At 32.9% G+C, this 20480-nt stretch overlaps 1 protein-coding gene across 6 annotated transcripts in view; it reads right to left on the reverse strand.

Annotated features, from left to right (window-relative positions):
* PCDH17 (protocadherin 17) overlaps positions 1-20480 on the reverse strand; it is a 105027-nt gene that overhangs the window by 64591 nt on the left and 19956 nt on the right. For 4 of the 6 annotated variants that reach the window (XM_045076605.1, XM_045076608.1, XM_045076607.1 and 1 more), the window contains 2 exons: positions 3855-3913; positions 3549-3721 (listed from right to left, as the gene is read on the reverse strand). In XM_045076605.1, the coding sequence (XP_044932540.1) occupies positions 3549-3721; positions 3855-3913 (232 nt within the window). Of the gene's footprint in view, positions 1-3548; positions 3722-3854; positions 3914-20480 lie in introns of those variants that run through there. The other 2 variants (XM_045076606.1, XM_004777685.3) reach the window with 2 other exon arrangements.

A 20480-nucleotide genomic window follows, 5' to 3' on the forward strand; every position in this document is an offset into this window, starting at 1 on the left:
TGTAAACTATAATATGTACTGATTTTTTTTTAAAGATTTTATTTGTTTATTTGACAGACAGAGATTACAAGTAGACAGAGAGGCAGGCAGAGAGAGAGAGAGAGGGAAGCAGGCTCCCTGCTGAGCAGAGAGCCCGATGCGGGACTCAATCCCAGGATCCTGGGATCATGCAGCGGCTTAACCCACTGAGCCACCCAGGTGCCCCTATGTACTGATTTTTTTAAATTGAAATGTGACAAGGCACTACTACAAATTTTTAGAAGAGAAAAAGACTCATAAGCAGGTTTCTTTTTTGTTTAGTTTTCGGTTTCTTTCTGCTAAGAGGAAATTTACTTTTGTTTCTTAGGAGATTTTAAAGGTATTAAAAATGGGTTTAATATTTGAAATCTGACATGAGATAATTGCTTAAAGATGGCTGTCATCATCCTTCATCTGTAAAGAAAATTATTTTTTATAAGTGTGCATTGAATCATTGTTTCTCATGATGCTTTTCAAATAAATTAACAGCGTATATTTACCAAGACAATGTCTGATTGCTTCTTCAAACATTTTAAAATTATTTCTGAGTAAACTGTTCATTATGTGAATAGTATACACCCCTGGGTAAGTGGAGGGGGAGCTCTGAAGGCATGCCATTTTATTTCTAATGCTGATTTCACTACTTACAGCTATAGAATATTGAGAAAATTTCTTAATATCTACTAAATGTGAGAGTAACATTACTTACCTATTTATAAATGCAATGAAAAATAAATAGGATAATAAGTTTTAAGTGCTGAATAATTCATTCAATGCATATGAGCTATTTTGATGTTCTCCCCTAAGGTTTGCATACATGAACTCGGGTTTTAACTTACTCTTCAATATTTATTTGGTATCTAGTCATAGAAGTGGATCAGATTGTCTCTTTGAACAAATTTTACCATTTGGAGACAAAGTTGTGTAGAAAAGACACAAGGTTTGGCTATATCTAGAGCGAGGATAATATTCCAACCTGTTGCACAAATTAATAAATTTCCCATAAGCTCAGTTTTCTTAAATGCAAGATAAAAATGATAAGTATTTGAGAGTTTGGAGGTTAAATAAGCTAACATTGAAATGCAGCTAGCAATGTTTATAGTAGATAGTAAAAACTCAGTAAATGCTAATGTCCTCCTCCAATCTAGATAGGTAAATGGATATTGATATAAACATAGATAAGAAAGAAAGAAAAGAGGAAAAAAGAGGAGGAAGAAAGGGAGGAAGGAAGAAAGGAAGGAAGGAAAAGAAAAAAGTTGATATAGATGATGGACATTGAGATAGATAAGATGACAGACAGAGGTAAATAGAGAGAAGAGGAGTGAGAGAGGGGGCGAGGGAGAGAGACAAGAGACAGAGAGAGAAAGAGGAGAAGGAAAGAGAGATCTCTCATCATACAGTTTCTTGAAGGCACACTCCAAGTCAAATTTATTTTTGACGTTACTAAAGATTCTAACTCACCTTATGTATTACAAGGATTTATAGATATTTATTAAATAAATGAATTAATAAACAGTCAACAAATCAATGAAATACTACTTTAGTTAATCCTCCCAAATCATGTTTTAAAGTAGAAGTTAATACCTCTCCTGTAATTCATTATTACAGATTATCTAAGTGTGGCTTTCAGATTCCTAATATCTTTCCCATATTTATTAATAAGGATGTGTGGCAACTACTCATTTTAGAGGAGACATTTGCATTAGCATTCTCACTCTTACACTAGCAATTGTTTCATGTGTAACATTAACTAAAATATATGCCAAATGTACTTTCTTCTAAGAACAACAGCCACCTTCTTAAGGTATTATTTTCTGATACTGAAGTTGAAAAAAACAGACTTTCAGTATAAAGTACATCTTCAGACATGAATAAAACCCCTTCCTTTTTCCTTTTTCTATAAGGATCCTTACCCCTTCGCATCGAATACATCACTCACGTGGTTAAAAAAATTTAAAGGGTTAATGTGAACAGCATATAAACTTTTTTTGCTTAACAGAGTTTCTCACGAAAATATAATAAAGGCAAAACTCTTTACTTACTCTATGCGGCTTTACAAAAAGTAGCCAGTGCATTATCCGTCAGTCACTTTATTACATACATAGATGAATCTATGTTAGGTTCTGTATTCAAATACTAAGATCCAACAACCCATTATTTAAACTTTGTCTAAAAAATTAACATATTAAATATGACATAATCAAAACCCATCATGATCACTTAAGTCACTTCAAGTAAATATTCAAATTTGTAGGAATTATAGATATTCTATAAGCATTCAAATACCTTTTATTGAAAATTTAAAACATAATGTTGCATTATTAGACAAAAAGTTGCTATGGTATATTTGGCAGTTAAAATTTATCAAAAGAAGGCCTTTTGGGAGGCCAACTTTTAAAAAACAGCATAATTGTAGTACAGAAATTTAAATATATATTAAACGGAACATATGCCCTTATGTCTGCATTGAATTTATATATGTGTGAATGTGTGTATTAAAATTTTAATAGAGATGATATGTGTTGAAGTATGTATGATATGACAGACTGCACTACAGGCAAAATGTATTTTCTCTGAATTGTCAACCAATAAATATCTTAAGAGAAGTAGTTTCTCATGAAAAAACTGAAATAATAAACATTAGAATATTTAAATACTATTAGTATTTTGAGAACTAGTATAACAAATATAAATGCATTTGTAATTCTGAAATTGACTTATCCAGTTGTTCTTTTCCTTTTTTATGATGATAAGACACAAAAACATATTCACAATCACAGGGTCTAAGTCTTACACAAAAGAGCTGCTCACTTTTCTTTGGGTGAATCATTAGCAAATATTTCTTTGTGTTTGAAACAATAAAAACATCAAAACTAATAAAACAAAAAAAATTGAAGATAGACTTTTAGAAAAAAATATATGTATTTATTAAGAAGTGTTTCTTTATTATATCGCTATCAGGGCCAACAAGTACGTGTTTATTTGACATCCCTGCAGATTTAGATGTAAATCCAAAAAAGGAGCCAAAACTTTGGCTCCGCTGTAGTTTGACTCTTGAATAACGACTTTGAGGCTAAAATTCAAGCTAAAAATAAACAAACCTTGCTAAGAGCTCTAAAATTCCAATCAGGTTTTCATTTTACCTAAATGAGGTGAATTTACTAAATTTAATCTTGTAAACTAGTATATTAAGATGTGCATACCTAATTAAATATGCCCTACTTTCCTTGTTGATAAACACAAAATGGAAAAGGTTAGGAAATGTCCATAAAGATATGAACAATCTAGTGACTTTGGTCAAGTTCTCATTTTAAGAAGATTACAGATTAATATCCATGGTCTTCCTTTTTCTGTTATTACTGAAGAATTGAATAGCTGCTTTCTGTCTGGGACAAGATCTGGATTTGCTGTTTCTTTTGATTTATTATCAATGGTCCATTCCAGCGTGATAAACTGCAACTCCAGTACTAATAGGTTTATAATGATTGCTTAAGCTTTACACTTTGTAAGCATTGGAAGGCTTCACTCACCTTGTTCAAGTGGTTGGCTTTTAGTTGAAGTAGTTTTCATCTTGAGTGCCTCCCTAACAGACATGTCACAGCAGGAGCCTTTGTTAGTGTCTTGGTCACTGTCAGCCTGATCACTGTCCCCGTGCCCACTGTCTCTCAGGCTGGCTCTTTCTGGGTCCTTAAACGTGGAGCTACTGAAATACATATAAAGAAAAAGAAGAGAAAGTGTTGTCTCTAGGAGTCTGAATCTGAAATGTAGTCTCTTGCAAAGCAATTTTGACACGAATGCAAATGGGGAAGCCGAGAAAGTTATTTAATAGGCCTTACCTTTGAACAAACTGCTGCCTGCTGCCCATGTAATTGGGCTCTGCGGGAAAATTGTCTGTCTGCGAAAGAGAAGGAAAAAAATACGTATAGTTGTACACTGGACAAATCTCCTGCAGAGCAACAAGATTTCCTAGTGGAAAAATGATTAATAATTCAAAAATTCCCTTAATCTTCAGATTTGTACATTTTAATTAAATTGGAAATTGCTGACATGTAATTATGTACTCAGAACAATTAAATGATTCCGGTCCACAAATTACCTGTTAAAGTAAACAATGAGCCTGTCATAACTGGCATTCTCTGTTACCACGAGGATGGATAACACAGTCTGTGTTGTTTCATTACTTAGATATTAAGATCGAACATTTGTGGGAGGAGTGGAAAAATGGCCTAATTTCTCCATATTAAAAGTGTGAATTATTTAATAATACTCATTTTTAAACATAATTACATCATCTGCTGGGATTCTATGCCCTCCTTGATGTAATATCACTTAAAGTCATCCACTCCTCAATTAAGAGATACAGGGCATTTACTTCAAATTTTGCCAATAACAATTACAAGCACAGCACATATGGCTGAACTCATCTCTATAATTCATTCTCATCTACATTCTTACTACGGCATTGAACTCAAAGCAGGCAGTGGAAACGGGTATTACTTCTGGTTATTAAAAACAAAGTAAAATGAAAACAAGAAATAAAATGTTACTTAAAATATTGAGAGTAAAGACATTGAGAAACCAGGCTTGTTTTTGTGGTTGTTTTACTGCTTCCAAACTGATGTGGAGGTCTGCCAAAAAGAACTGAATTCTCCTTGTATCACGGAACAGAGTCTTTTGGGAGAAAGATACTAGATCTTTCATAGATCTCCCTATACTGTACATTCATACACATCACTTCTTCTTGCAGCTGACTCAGCGACAAAGGTTCTCCTGTTTTCTGCATCACTTCATATCACACCATTGTGCTCTGAAGCAGCCACAGATTCATACAACATCATCTACCATGCAAGTATCAGTGACACGGGAGCATGCAATTCATGAAGAAGAGGGCCCAAGGTAAGGCTTAATTAGTACAATATGTATTTTCCTTATAAATAAAGCTCATTTAAACTAACAGGACCCTTTTTTCTTCCCATGTAATAATTTGATTTTGCGGCTTTCTTGAAATATTACTGGAAGGAGAAAAAAAAAAGATATGTTAAGAGTAATAGCTTAAAGTACTGTCTAAGTTTCACTGTTAAAAGTTTGGGGACAGGAAGTATCCTCATAAATTTCTTAATCTATAATCTTTTTCTGTTGTTGTTCAACTGACCTTTATCAAAGTGCGAAGATGAAGGTAAATAAGGTCAATACATGTCTCACTTCTAATCCACCTTAACTAGTAGTTTGTAGCAACTACATGTAGAAACATGTAGACATGTTTCATTAACATGTTTTACTAATTTTTAGATTCTGTGAAGCACCTTCAGTTTTCTTTTCATAATAGCAAACTACCAATTCTTAAGGATAACGATATTCTAGTAAATACAGTAGTGGCGGCGGGGGCTTGGGGGAACACCTGGGTGGCTCAGTCAGTTAAGTGCCACTTGATATCAGCTCAGGTCTTGATCTCAGGGTCATGAGTTCAAGCCACATGTTGGGCTCTACGCTGGACGTGGAGCGTACTTTAAAAAAAAAAAATTAAATTGAATTAAACTAAATTAAATAATAGTGGCAAAAAAAATACTGGGGCAAAATGTTTGCAAACGAATTTTTCCAATTTTTAAAATTACTATTACTTAAAAACTCCACATTTTAACTTAATAAGATCTGCTAAATTGGTCAAAAACATGCATGTAACCGATTATTGTTGTCAGTTGAAGACTAAGCCATGAATATCTTAGAATACTTCAGAAAAACAGAATCCTGGGTATGAAGGAGAGAGTAAAATGTAAAGTGAAAGTGGAAACTCTAGCTTTTATAAGTGCTATTTTAAGTAACCTTGTGACTTTAATGGCTTTAATTAGGTGGAGCATCACAGGCTATGGATCCCTATTCAGTTAGACATACGGAGACAGACTGGGAAACTTCCCTTCCTCTGTTCGAATAGGGACAGTATCTGAAAGTGTTTGCCTATTGCTAAAGTTCTAAACAGCTCTGATGAAATACAGGACTTAAACTGAGAAATACAATACATTTCCCCACTGAATGAAGAGCTGTTTTTAAATTATGTGTGTGTGTGCATGTGCACGTGTGTATGTGTGTTTGCATGAATGAATCGGGGTGCTTGATGAATACTGAGCAAGAGTATTGCCATCAAATGTTATTTTGATGAAAATAGAAACACAAGAGGAAGTCGTTAAAAAAGGGATTTTAGACGAAAAGAAAGATGAGAAAAATAAAGCAGGGAGAAAGGCAAAAGAAAAATAGAAAGGAGAAAGAGAGAAAAAAGTATATATACTGTGGAGGAATGAGGGTGAAGAGAGGTAAAAAGGAATTAAAAAAAAAAGAAAGGTTGGTTTATTATTGTAGAATTTCACAAAGTACAACTTTTAAAAATTTGTACCTTAATCAGTAGCAGAATAGCAGAAGTTTACTAATAATGCCTGAATTTATCCAGTAAAGTAGGTAGAAATGTGAGAGGTTCTGTGTGTTTATAATTATCATAATGAAATAGCCATTTGGCCTTTAATAAACATATAACTAACTCACTATAAAAACCACACTGGTTTTAATATAGAAAATAACATTTTCATTATCCAGGCTCCAAGGGTGTCAGAAAACTCATTTAAACTAATCTGAATATAAAATAAATGTATTTGCATAGAAAAATGAAAATAGACCCAAAACAAAAGCCATATGTACCACAGCATCATTTAATTTAGAAATAGAAGGGTTTTAAGATATTTTCCAATAATGTACTCAAAAATTTATTTCTAGCTTGCACATATCTAAATCTTAACTTTTTTTTTAAGATTTTATTTATTTATTTGACAGACAGAGATCGCAAGTAGGTAGAGAGCAGACAGAGAGAGAGAGAGGGAGAAGCAGGCTCCCTGCTCAGCAGAGAGCCCAAAGTGGGGCTTGATCCCAGAACATCTCAGATCATGACCTGAGCCGAAGGCAGAGGCCCAACCCACTGAGCTACCCAGGCAGCACTAAATCTTAACTTTTAAGTCTAGGAAGAGAGTAAAATTTGAGGTCAGACACTTGTGGCATTTTAGGTTTCAGCAGAGTAATTAACTGTGAATATTTGTAATTCTTGAAAACTATCCTCTTCCATACAAACTAATAGTACAAACTAATGTTTTCCCTTCAAACTCAATTTGAATGCAGTAACTTTTACTTTGAAAACATATAATTTGTTTATTATTTTTTTCAAAGTACCTGGAGTTGGTAGGTCATTACAGAAAGTTCCAAAACAAACACATTAAAAACTTATGTGATGATCTTTTTAATCTATTTCAGTCAAGATAAAAGACAAAGGCTATGGGATTTTTAGTGACTATTCACTCATAACAAAACAGATCTAAAGTATCTTATCAAACTGAGTCCACCTTCCTAGTTTGACTTTTTGTTTTATTGTTATTTTGTTTGCTGAACAGGAAAACTTTGATGTTCCTTACTTTCCTTTGTACCGAAAACATGAAGAAATAAGCAAGTAATCACTTAAAGAGACACACAAAGTGGGTCTGCATGATATGAAGGGTTTCTTTGATTATTTGCCTCCATGTATATCTCCAAAAGTACTCAGCAGATTATAGCCAATTTATAAGTGATATTCAAAATCAGAATTTTTTGTCAGCAGTAATCAATAATAAACTATTCCTAAAGTATATCAGAATATATATTAATATATCCTACAATTTGCTCATCTTATTATAACTCTAGAAAACAAATCATGATCTAAAAAATATAAACATCCATGAGGAAGACCAAAAGGAAGCACTTACTGAAACTGAACCATATTGGCTGAAATTGGGTAAGTTCTTTATTTGTGGAAGTAGATTAATTTGATATGACTACTTACAAGTGGCTAAGGAAGTTGAGTTGAAAATGAATAGTAAAAGGAGACAAAATAGATTTTTGTATCATTAAAATAGTAAAAATAGAAATTTTAAAAATACATAAAGCATTTGACAAAAGTCAACACTTATTGATAAAAATTCTCAGCAAAATCTGAGAAGGAAACTTCCCCAACTGTATAAAGAGCATCTACCAAAGGGGGGAAAAAAAAATATATATATATATATATGTATATATATATAACTAACACCAAACTTACTAGTGAAACACTAAAAGTTTTCACCCTTGCTTTCACCACTTTTATTCACCATTGTAGGAAAAGACCCAGTAAGTTCAATATGGCAAGAAAAAGAAATGGGTAAATTAAAAAGGAAGGGGAAAATTTTCAGTTATTGTATTCACAAATTATTGTTTAGGCAGGAAATAAAAAGCAATCAAAACGAATCACAAACAAAATTTCTTAGAAATCAATAAGCTAAGGTTGCCATATTCAAGGTCATCACACAAAAATCAATATTTCTATATACTAGCAACAAACTATAGAAAATCAAAATTTCAAAAACAATACATTTAGCATAGTTCCCTAAAATTCAAACACTTAGCAAATAAATATTTTCAAATGATAAGTACAGAATCTATACCCTGAACATGGCAAAAATTATGAAATGAATCAAAGAAGACCTAAATAGATGAAGAGATATATTGTGTCAATGGAGTGGAAACTCAACATGGTAAAGATGTTAATGGTCCTCAAACAATCTATACACCTAACATAATAATATTCATATTTACAGTATGATTTTATGTAAATATAGATGAGATTCTAAAATTTATAACAAGAAGCAAAGTGACTATAAAAGGCAAAATAATTTTGAAGGAGAATAAAGTTGAAGGAATCACACTATTTTGAGACTTACTAAGAAGCCACACTAATCAAGACAGTATAGTATTGTAGACAGAAAAAGACAGAGATCAATAGAAAAGAAGAGACTGCCCATAAGTAGCCCACAGAAATAAGGCCAATTGATTTTTGACAAAGTTGCAAAGGCAATTCAATAGATAATTCAGTAGAAATGAACCTTAACCTGCACCTCACATTTATATATAAACATATGTGTGTGTGTGTGTGTGTGTGTGTGTGAAAATGGATCATATGTCTAAATGTAAATGTAAAAATATAAAACTGTAGAAGAAAACTTAGCAGAAAATCTTTGTGACCTGACATTTGGCATAGTTCTTAGACATGATACCAAAAAAGTATAATCCATAGGAAAAAAAAAGAACCAAAATGACACAGCAATTTGGTATTTACTTTAAAGAAATGTAAACTAGACTCACATGAAAGATTTGTACATAAATATTTACAGGAGCTCAATTTGTCAAAACGGGAGTCAGCCCAGATATCTTTCAATAGATGAACAGATAAACAGACTATGGTACATGCACGTAATGGAAAACTATTTAGCAATAAAAAAAACAAACCACTTATGTAATAAAATGGATGAATCTCAAAAGCATTTTGGTGAGTGAAAGAAGCCAGCCTCAAAAAATCACATACAGGATGATTCTATTTATAAAAATTTTCAAAAAAGAAAATAGCAAAAATGATGACAAAGAAAAGATCAGGGGATGCCAAGGTTTAAAGTTGACTATAGATATAGCATAAGAAGTTTTCTGGGTGATAGAACTATTCAATATCCTGATTATGGTGGTGGTTTAATGAAGCTTTTATATGTACATGATTAAAAATACACAGAACTCTACACTCAAAAAAAGTTTCATTACTATATTCTAATAAAAGGTAATGGCAAATTACACTAAAGTGATTATCTGAGTGTCATATATACTGAAGATTCTTCCATCTCAAAGAAGATTATAAAACTACAAGTTCTTTTATTAAGTATCTTCAATAAAAACACTGTTTCTGAACTTTGTCTTTTAAAATGATATAAAGCCAACTTTAAAATCTATGTAGAAATTTGGACAGACTACAAATGGATTCAAGATATAAAGGTCTATTTAGCCACACTAGCAAACCCAAGCAAAAGTTCTCTAAGACATCCACCTTAATATGAATTATTTAGCAAAATTTTCGTTAATTTCGAAGATCTTTTTTTTTTGTGTGCAGTTCCCATTTTCCCAGCCATACATAAATACTTCAAATGAAGTTTGCAGACTGCATTTATTGCAAAGGAACAGCTTTTTTTTTTTCCCTTCTTTTAAGTAGGCCCCATGCCCAATGTGCAACTTGAACTTGTGACCCTGATATCAAGAGTTGCATGCTCTACAGACAGAGCCAGCCAAGCATCCCAACAAAGAAACAGTTTGTTGTTGTTGTTGTTTTAAACTTCAATGCAGGAAAGAAACATGGCTACATTGTGAAGAACTGGGATCCATCCTCAGAAACCGTGAGTTTCTAAATTCAGAAAATGCCTTATAAATTGATTCTGCATTTGGAAGTGAACAGAGTACCTTTGTAAAAACTCTAAAGACATTTTAATAGGAAATGGTTGGTGTCTAAGATGTACCAAAGTATATGCAAAATATCTTCAAAGTGGTTTTGCAACTTTGGTGGCAAAATTAGGATATACTATTTAAAATATGTGGTTTTATATTTTATATGAGACAATATATGAAAATTTCTCAGTTATCAAATACAATTCTTGTTATAACTTTTGCATTAGAAAAAAATCCTACATGCAGCACTGTAATAATCATAAAATAATGATAAGTGGGTGTTAAGTCTGAGCAATTTTAAACAATATTTGGATTTCTAAAAAATGAGAAAACTGTGGGATAAGAAAAATAAAGACCTCATCACTCTGAGTCTCATTTCTAATTAATTTCTAAGAAAAAAATACCAGAATGCTATTTCCCAAAGTATTCCCACAAAAGGAAGAGAGGAAAAAAATTCAGCATTAGGAAAATAGATCGTATGGTTAGTTTTCGCCATCCTAGATGCTATTTCAGTAAATTCTAGAATTCAATCTGTGATTAGGGCAATCACTGTGATAAATACATGCAAAATACCTTGGTGCTAATTTCCAGTATTCTCTTATATTTCCCATTACAGAGTTATGGGGCAGTTAGGAAATTTCCTATGGAGAAAATTCTTGACAAACCAAACAGCTCTGGCATTTCCAGAATCCTTGACGTGGAAACACTGGTTTCCTTGATATCCTTTCACCTTTCTGTGCCCGTTTATCAAAGATGAGACCTTTGAGACAGAGACTCAGTGGGTGAATTCACTCCACAAATGTACATTTAGCTTGGGCCCTAGGCAATATTTTAAAAATCCAGCTTTCAACAATGTAAGGTTCACAACATCTGACATCTGATCAGGAATGATAAGGTATGCAATAAACTAGGAAAATATAATCCATGGCTAGGGGAACATCAAAAAAACAGATCCAGGCACGAAAAATATGATGAAATTAACCAAAAAGAATCTTAAAAATGTGTTCGAATATTAAAAATACGGTCAAGAACATGAAAGCATGAACCTGAGAATAAGTGTCTCCTTAAATGTTGAGTCCTCAGTACCTCCCTTTGTATCATCTTCATCTTAGGCCTGAAGGAGAGAAATAGATGATACAAAAAAAAAACCAAATGGAAATTCTAAAAGTGAAAACTACAATATTTGAAATGAAAAATACATTAAATAGGACTGACAGCAGATTAGACACTTGAAGAAAAGATGCAGCATTTTGTACCGGGTTCCAAAAGCATTTACCTCAATAATTGTGTGTGTGTGTGTGTGTGTGTGTGTGTGTGTGTGTGTGTTACACACACACACAATTCCCAGCCATAACATAAATACTTCAAATGAAGTTTGTATTACTCCATTTATTGCAAAGGAACAGTTTTTTTTTTCTTCTTTCAAGAAAGAACATGCCCAATGTACAACTTGAACTTGTGACTCTGAAATCAAGAGTTGTATACTCTACTGACAGAGTGCATGTATATATATATATTTAACAGACACACGGGGCACCTGGGTGGCTCAGTGGCTTAAACCTCTGCATTCGGCTCAGGTCATGATCTTAGGGTCCTGGGATCAAGCCCCACATGAAGCTCTCTGCTCACAGAGAGCCTGCTTCCCTCTCTCTGCCTACCTCTCTGCCTACTTGTGATCTCTCTCTCTCTCTCTGAAATAAATAAATAAAATCTTAAAAAAAACCCACAAACACAAAGTATAAATATATATAATGTTATATTTATACTTTGTGTTTGTACAAGTTTTACATATTTGTGTCAACATTATATTTTTAAATTTGTAATATACTAGAAAGCAGAGACAGGTATGTCAAATACCAGAAGGATTTCCCAAAGATTGCAATACAAAAATGAAGAAAGTTTTAATTCTAGAAATGTTGATTTAGAATAGGAATTGTTAAAGAAAAACGAAAGTATGTCCTTAACTCTTTGAAGTCCTCATTAAGAGAGAATTTACTTCTCACAAACAAATTTGGGTTTAGTTGTGTAGTATGCTGTTAAATCATAACATTATAGCTTCAGCTATACTAAGATGATCTGTGTTATCCTGTTTCAGAAGTACAGGGGAGTGGAATTTTCAAAATTCTTTTGAATTGGGCACATAAAGTTCACTGCATTTATTGATGCCATTGGGTTGAAAACAAAGTCAAACAAGTTGAACTTTTCCCTTATTTCAAAGGCACTGCTTTTCACATTGATAGGGAGCATTCTCTTTGCAGCACACTAAAAACAACTGAGAGTTAAGAGGTGAATAATTCACTTTAAGCCTTTTCATACCGACATTGCTTCTGATAGCTTTGCCTTCAACAGAATATATGGTGTGGTTCTTTCTACATTGCTGAAGTAGGCAACAGCATTTTAAGCCACCACTTATAAAGTTATCTGACAGCACCTATGGCTTTGGAATTTTCAAAGAGCATGAGGTATGGCAATAACTGTTTTTATCAATGATTTTCAAAATAATATATTTTATATAAGTATAGTATGATCGACATTTGTGTTTTGCAACCAAAGGCATAATAAAAACATGAGAAATTCTTACCACATTTAGCAAAAACTAGCATTACTTTAAATTAAAAATGAGACAAGAAGAGCCACATCCTGTAAAGAGAACATTTTAAGTCTACAGCTCAATTAGGATGACTGAGATGATTTTTTTAAAGTTATGTGGCTACATATTAAAAGCTCTTGCAAATGGTAACTCTTTTGTAAAGGATACTGATAACTTTAATAATAACTTGTGTGCCAAATTTAATTATGTAATTTTGAATTTTAAAGAAAATATCTTTGACAAGAAAGAAGAAAATTGAAATAATCAAAAGGTAAGAGGAGTTGCTATTTGTTATCTACAAAAGCACACAAAATAAAGAATACTGTACATTCTTTTTCATATTTGCTAAAGGCCACCAAGTTGCCACTGAAAGCATATCTGCTTTCTCACTGGCAAGGGCATAGAGTTATGCTATGAGTTGATGTCTTAGGGAGAAAAAAATCCAAAATTTGAGTTGCTAACTTCAACATCTCCAATTAACCCATTCTCTTCAGTACAATCAGCCTCTCCATTTCAATGCTAACTAATACTCAATCTTTTTCTTTTTCTTCCAGTGATGGTAGTGGTCATAATGCGGAGGGGGGAGGGAGGTCGGGAGTTAATTCCTTTCTGCTTCTTATTTTGCTTGGTTTTTGCTAGTACTCAGCCAGATATGTTGTCTTAGAAGACTCTCCTCTGCTTTCCTCCTATCATGCTTTTTTTTTTTCTATCTTTATTAAGAATACTGAAGGAAGGGTGCCTGGGTGGCTCAGTCTTTAAGCATCTGCCTTTGGCTTAGCTCATGAGCCCAGTGTCCTGGGATCTAGCCCCATAGAGGGCTCTCTGCTCCGCAGGAAGCCTGCTTCTCCCTCTCCAGCTCACCTGTGCTTATGTTCCCTCTCTTGCTATCTCTCTCTGTCATAAATAAATAAAATCTAAAAAAAAAAAAAAAGAATATGGAAGGATTATCCCACTGGAGGGAATACCTACAACTGGATTCTCTGAACAGTCAAAGGTCTATGTAGCCAATGAATGAACATTCATTAGAAGTCTGAACTTCTAGAACTCTGACATATGAAGAGAAAGAGAGGAAAGGGAGGGAGACAGATTGGTGACTCATGATTTTACTTACTATCCCCATGAATGCTGAATCTTCTGCAAGATACATTTCCTTAAAATCTTATTAGGGTTAAAGAACTTGCTAACAAATAAAAGGAAGTTTTCATAAATTGATTTATTTAGATTCAAACCAGTTTTCAGTCTAATTCATTTAGCTAGTATGGACAACCATATTGCACTGAATCTAAATTTATGTAATTTGTGTTATTGGGCACTTTCTGTGATACAAGGCTTGGAGTATTCTGTCTTATATTAGGACCTACAAAACCGTATTAGTGATATTTATTATTCATTCTTCCCAACTGACCTAGAAGACATAATAGTGTTACTGTCTACATGGTTTCTTTAACAGATAAACTACAGCTAACTAACTTCCATAAAGTTACCCATCATATAAGCAATTCATTGCAGAACAATAACCCTTGCTGGTGACTGCTAGGACCAGTCAATTGCTCTACTACCTCTCTTAAAAACAGAGAAAAATAAGGCTCCATCCCAATATTTTCAGAATTGTTAATGAGAAATTAATGTAACTTGACTTGAAGTGCTTTTAAAAATTACTGTTACATACTAAGAAAGAAAAATGCTACTAACATCCCTAATAATAAGACAACTCATTGAAAAAGTCAGCACTTCCCTGCTTGACTTATTCTTTCTAGACTTGCATGTTAAATTATTTGAATAGCTGAACATTTTATATAACTCCAATAACCAGATTTCTTTTCCTTTGGCCAATAACATAAAAAGGTAATTATGGCCACTTATTAACAAATATTCTAATGCATGTAGTAGGCTTAACTGTATGATTACTTACCATCATGACAGACATATAAATTGCCAAAATAGGCACTTCTGAACACTTACCTTTTAAAGTGCAAAAGAAATTCAAGGTATTACTTATAGTCTATCATTATGTAAATACCAAAAAACAAGAACTAATTTAAAAGGTGAACCAAACTGTATGCCTGTTATCCATTTCATCAGCTTATTTTTTTCAAAATACACTCAAATTAAAAACATTATGAATGATTTTGATACACAAAGTTCACCAGACTTGCTCCCCCAAATATTACATTTTTAATCATAAGATAAAGTCAATTATTCAGGTAACTCATTTTGCTAATGAAAAAATTATCAAGAAGATCAGGTTCCTGTCTGATTTTGCATCTACCTTTCAAATAATCACCTGTATAGGTATAGTCCAGGTCCTAATAGGATTTAATAAATAGAAGGAATTCAAGGTGAAATTGAGTGATGCAACACCTTTCTCATTTTTTTCCTTCTTGCAAGTCTTGATAGGGGAATTTTTAACTCTTTAGGGACAATGATGCAGGCAACCAGCTAACCAACCAATATATTTTACAGTAATTAGTAAATACTTTGGAGGAATTTTGAAGCCCCCAGTCTTTTGCATGGGTTTCAAAGATAATTTATTATGTTTTCAAAAATTATAAAAATCATATACAATTATAAATTTTCAAAAAAAATTATTCATTGTATTTGAATTTGTCTTGAAAAACAAGAGTAATGTGAGAATACAATTATGAAAATTTAGGAGATAATATACAAGGAATTTGGAAGACCTGTCCTCAGAAATGACTATTACAAAGTAAAAGGCATTTCTAAATTTGAAGAAAAAATTAATTATTAATCAAATTTTGAGTATTAGAATACTAGAATATTTATCATTTTCCTAAGAAATATAGGAAGAAGTAGCACATTCAAAATGTATGGGAAGAGTCTATTTTAGGTTGGCATTCATTCCTGAAATTAGAATAAAGCCAAGTGTCTTTACTAATGTTAACAGATTTTTAATTAAACATTAGCACAAAATGAAATGAACTATCTCTACTCTTCATCAGACTGACACTTAATACCTAATTCAAGTATCCCCAGCTTTCTTTGCTTGGAGACTTCAATTCTAAGAATTTTTTCTCATTGGGTAAAAGCAGCAGTCTTACCTACACAATCATTTCAGAGATAATAGGCTTTCATTCTTTCATATCTAATTTGAAATAACGGACAAATACCTTGATCTTGTTAGAGACTCTTTATAATTTACATGGTATAGTTTTTTTTTTTTAAAGATACACAAATGGAAAGAAATTAAGAAATGTTAACAGTTAGTAATACCTTACAAAAATAGTTGGTGAACCCTGGCATCTGGACCCGCTATCTGTTTTTGAAAATCAAGCTGTATTGGAATTCAGCCATGCCCTTTCATTTATATGTTGTCTATGGCCACTTTCATGCTTCAATGGCAGAGTTGAGTAGTTGTGACAGAGACTGTATGGCCCATAAACCCCAAAATATTTACTATATGACTCTTAACAGAAAAAGTTGCAGGCTCCTGGCTTAGAAAAACTAAGTCTCAGTTCTTAACCTTTTAATTACAATTTTTACTCTATTCACTCCTGCAGATAAAATACTAATGAGGCATTTTCACATATACACTCTGTTTTATTAGGTCATAGTTTAGGGGGAAAAAACAAAACCCAAAATTCATTTACATCCTCTGTGGGACAGACTTCTCTCACAGAGTTTGCATTTTGAAGGTGCCCAATTGAAAAACTGTTTATATCTTTTTTTAAAGTGGTTTTCAGTGTTAGGTGATTTGTAGCATGTTTATATTCAATTCCAAACTACTTAAAACTATGGAAACAGTACCATCATGGGAACAACAGAAAACAAAATGCACTTAAACACATTAAGTTTCCTGAAGTGTATTACAAGTTCCTCTAGAGTGTACTTAGAATAAGAGTAAGTAACCTGTTCCTTCCCAGAAAAAAAGAACACTTCTGTTTTTGCCCTTTATCTCCTGTGCTTCCTTATGTATTTTACAGGGTGATTTTTGTCATTGTTTCTCAACCCCTCCAAATCTATTCCTTCCTTTCAACCTCACCAGCTAGAACCATTATAATTTCTATTTTACAGATGGAGAAACTGAGGCCTGTGGAATTCATGAAAGGTTAGATGGAGGTCCCAATATGAGTAAGTAAGAGGAAGACGTTTCTTTTCACTCAAAATTTTGCACTATTTCAAATAAAAAACCTGCAAGTACTGTAATGATCCATCTTCCTTTTGTATGTATTATGCTTTGCTTTCTAGCCTATTTATCACTGTCTGATGTATTTTACAGATTTATTACTTTCATTCTAATACTGCTTGTTAATCAATGCTCCCTACTGAGTACTGATACCAAGTCACACCCCCTTGAATGGCTTTGTTCCTATAATTGTTCAGCTCTGAATCATTTTAAACAAAGATAAAAGCAATGAGGCCTACTGGTCAACTTTGATTCAAATAAAAGAATCAAAGCCAGTTCTATGATTAAATCTGATGATCCTGGGATGCTTCTGGAGTCTCCAAAATTTGGAAATATTTTCACTCTATAGGATCAACTTATAGAACTTCTTGAAGCTTCTGCCGATTGTCACTTTGAAAGACCCTGAGGCAATGTGTCATACGTACACTGGTCCCAGCACAGTTTCTGAAGCTTAGTATACGGAAGCCTAAAGAATTCTTTTCCAAATTGACCTGCATTCTAGAAAGTAAGTTGCAGTAACTCGGAGCGATTATTCATGCTATACGATGTTTTCATACTCCATAGATACCTCAGTAGAAATGTATGTCAAACATGATATCCCAACTGGTATAGGAACAGAAATCCTAAACTCTGAGTCAGATGACACTAATTCTCTATTCCTAGCTAGCTGTATATATGTGAGTAACATTTCTGTGCTTCAGTTTTCTCACATGAAAAGAAGTGTAAATGAAATCAGATGTTATCATATGTCTCTAAATTTCTGGCATTCATTACAACAGTTCTTTTGTGCAAACTTTTCTTCAGTTTCTACCTGGTGTGAGTTTTCTTCCCATAAGGTCTCCCTGCATAAAAAGCACAGTTCTTAAGTAAGACTTAATAGTATCTTTCCACTTCAGAGTTTACTTTGGTAGTGTAAGAAGTTTAAAATATCTGTAAATTACTTCTTCAGAAGACAGTCGACCAAAAAAAAAAAGACAGTCTACCAAAAATGGTCATTTTTTGAAATGTCTACTTAACATTTAAAGCAAAGGTGACCAGTCCTGGTTTAGAGAGGTCAAAGTGGAAATTTATGATAAAATAAATTAGCATCCCTGTAAAATTAATTTTTAATATTGTAAGTATTATGGAATAAAATTGTACTCTTAAACAATTGCTAACATTTGGGCCAACTGAAATATTGTTTTTATGGAAAATATGCCTGCCAATCAGTACCCTAACTGCTTCAGTGCTTTATGTCATTTGCTATTAACAACAACAATAACCATGTGTTAATATTTATTCAACATTTAGTATTGATTATATCCTTTTTATGCATAATCATATTGCATCTTGAATTTTGCTTATGACAGCTCTATGAGTAGCAAATATTATTATACTTAATAAGAAAACAGAAAAAAAAGTTAAGCAACCTGTTCTGGACTGAAAAGCTATATATATATAGATATATATGGATATAGATATAGATATAGATATATAGAAAAGCTATCTATCTATAGATAGATAGATAGAGATAGAGATAGATAGATAGATAGATATCTACAGATAGATATATTTTCTTTTTAGACCAAGAACCTTTGGAATTGAATCTCAGTGTAAAGCACCAAACTGTCAATCAGGGAGTAACTGATTAAATGAATTACCCATTAATTGGCCCAGAATTCTAGCATCGTTAAGGTAGTATGAAACTACATCATTGGCATGGGATGATGTCTACCTGTGATATACTTATATAATTTTAGGCAAAAAGCAGCTTAAGATATTGTGTTTAATATATACCTGTGAAAAAATCTAGTTGTGTGTCATGTTTATGTGTGTACTTAACAGCATGGGAAGACAGAGCAGTTTATGAACCCTTATTCAAAACCCTGGCACTTAGAAGGCATGTTTTGTAATCCCAAACTCTTTCATATTTCAGAATGACATTTTGTTGTACATGTCATGTATTACCTATCCCAGCAGAGAATGGTACAATACCTCAAATTTAAACATTTTAATATGTCTTCAATAAAAAAATGTTCATATTAACACTAAGTGGAACTAGTAAAGGTTAAAAATAGTCTTAAATCAGTTCAGGTCTGAGTCTTTTGGATCTGTATTTAGAGAAGGGACTGTGGATCTGAACAACAAAAGGTTAGCAATAGCTACCTCTGAGTACTTAATCATAAGCAATTGTAACTTTTTAAAGATTTTATTTATTTATTTGAGAGAGTGACAGTGAGAGAGAGCATGAGAGGGGATAAGGTCAAAGGGAGAAGCAGACTCCTCATGGAGCTGGGAGCCGCATGTGGGACACCATCCCAGACCAGGATCATGACCTGAGTGGAAGGCAGTTGCTTAACCAACTGAGCCACCCAGGTGCTCAGCAATTATAACTTTTTAAATGCAACTTTCTGTGTGTAGACCTGGCAATTCACAGACCTGTACCCTTGGGGCTAATAATACATTATATGTTAATAAAAAATAAAAAATTTAAAAATAAAAAATATATGTAAGTTTCTCTATTTTCAGACTACAGATATGTAATGAGTTCTTACAATGCACCAGGTGCTGTTTTAGGTATGTTTTTTTAGCAGAGGTTTTGCAGTAAAAATTATTAAAATGCAAAATATGGCTAAAAATATGATAAATGACTATAGTGACTATAAATAAATAAAAACATAACCATTTAATTTGGGGAAATAAAATTAAAAAAAGAAAGAAACTCATTCTGAATCAAAAAATCTGAAGTTATTTTAATGCAAAAATTTTGATTTTTTGCATATAAGAGTTTTATAATAATGGCTGTTATTCCCGAGAGTAAAATCTCTTCTAGGGAAACTATTGACTTGGTGAAAATCAAATAGGAAAGAAGTAACTGGCCTTGCAATCAAATGTAGCCAATTCATCCCTAGAGGCTGACTACAAATTCCCAGTTCAATGTTAGAGGAGCTGAAATCCAAAAGGCAATAGACTAGCAGAGCCAGAATCTCAACTATACAGGTCTAGAAGCACAGTCTCAGAGGAGTAGCTTCATCTTTAGGATATCTGCCATGGAGCACAAAACCAAGTGTCCAAAAATCTCATATATTTACCTTTCAATTGTCCTTGAGAAACTCTTCTTTATACATTACTTAATTCTATGTTTTTTGAAAAAAGTATTATGTGCCCTGCTTGTATGTACATTAGACACATTTTTGTATTAATATAAAACACAAAGTAGATAGTTTTTCCCAAAAAAGAAGTGAAAAAAAAGGAAGAATTTTTCTTTTTTCTGATAGCTTGCCTCCTCCCTTCTTTTGAAAACTGAATCAGGTTGTCACATATAGTTTGAAAAATAGGTTTTTCCTGTCTGTGAAGGAGCATGGGTTTATTCAAGCAGAGTTAGGTAGTTTATAAAAGCCATATACTTAATATAAAAAAGGCAAGGTATAAAACTCTTCCTGTAGT

The sequence above is a fragment of the Mustela putorius genome, unplaced genomic scaffold (genome assembly GCF_011764305.1).
Source record: "Mustela putorius furo isolate JIRA1106 unplaced genomic scaffold, ASM1176430v1.1 tig00000179_pilon_pilon_pilon, whole genome shotgun sequence".
In the NCBI taxonomy this organism is placed as follows: Eukaryota; Metazoa; Chordata; class Mammalia; order Carnivora; family Mustelidae; genus Mustela; species Mustela putorius.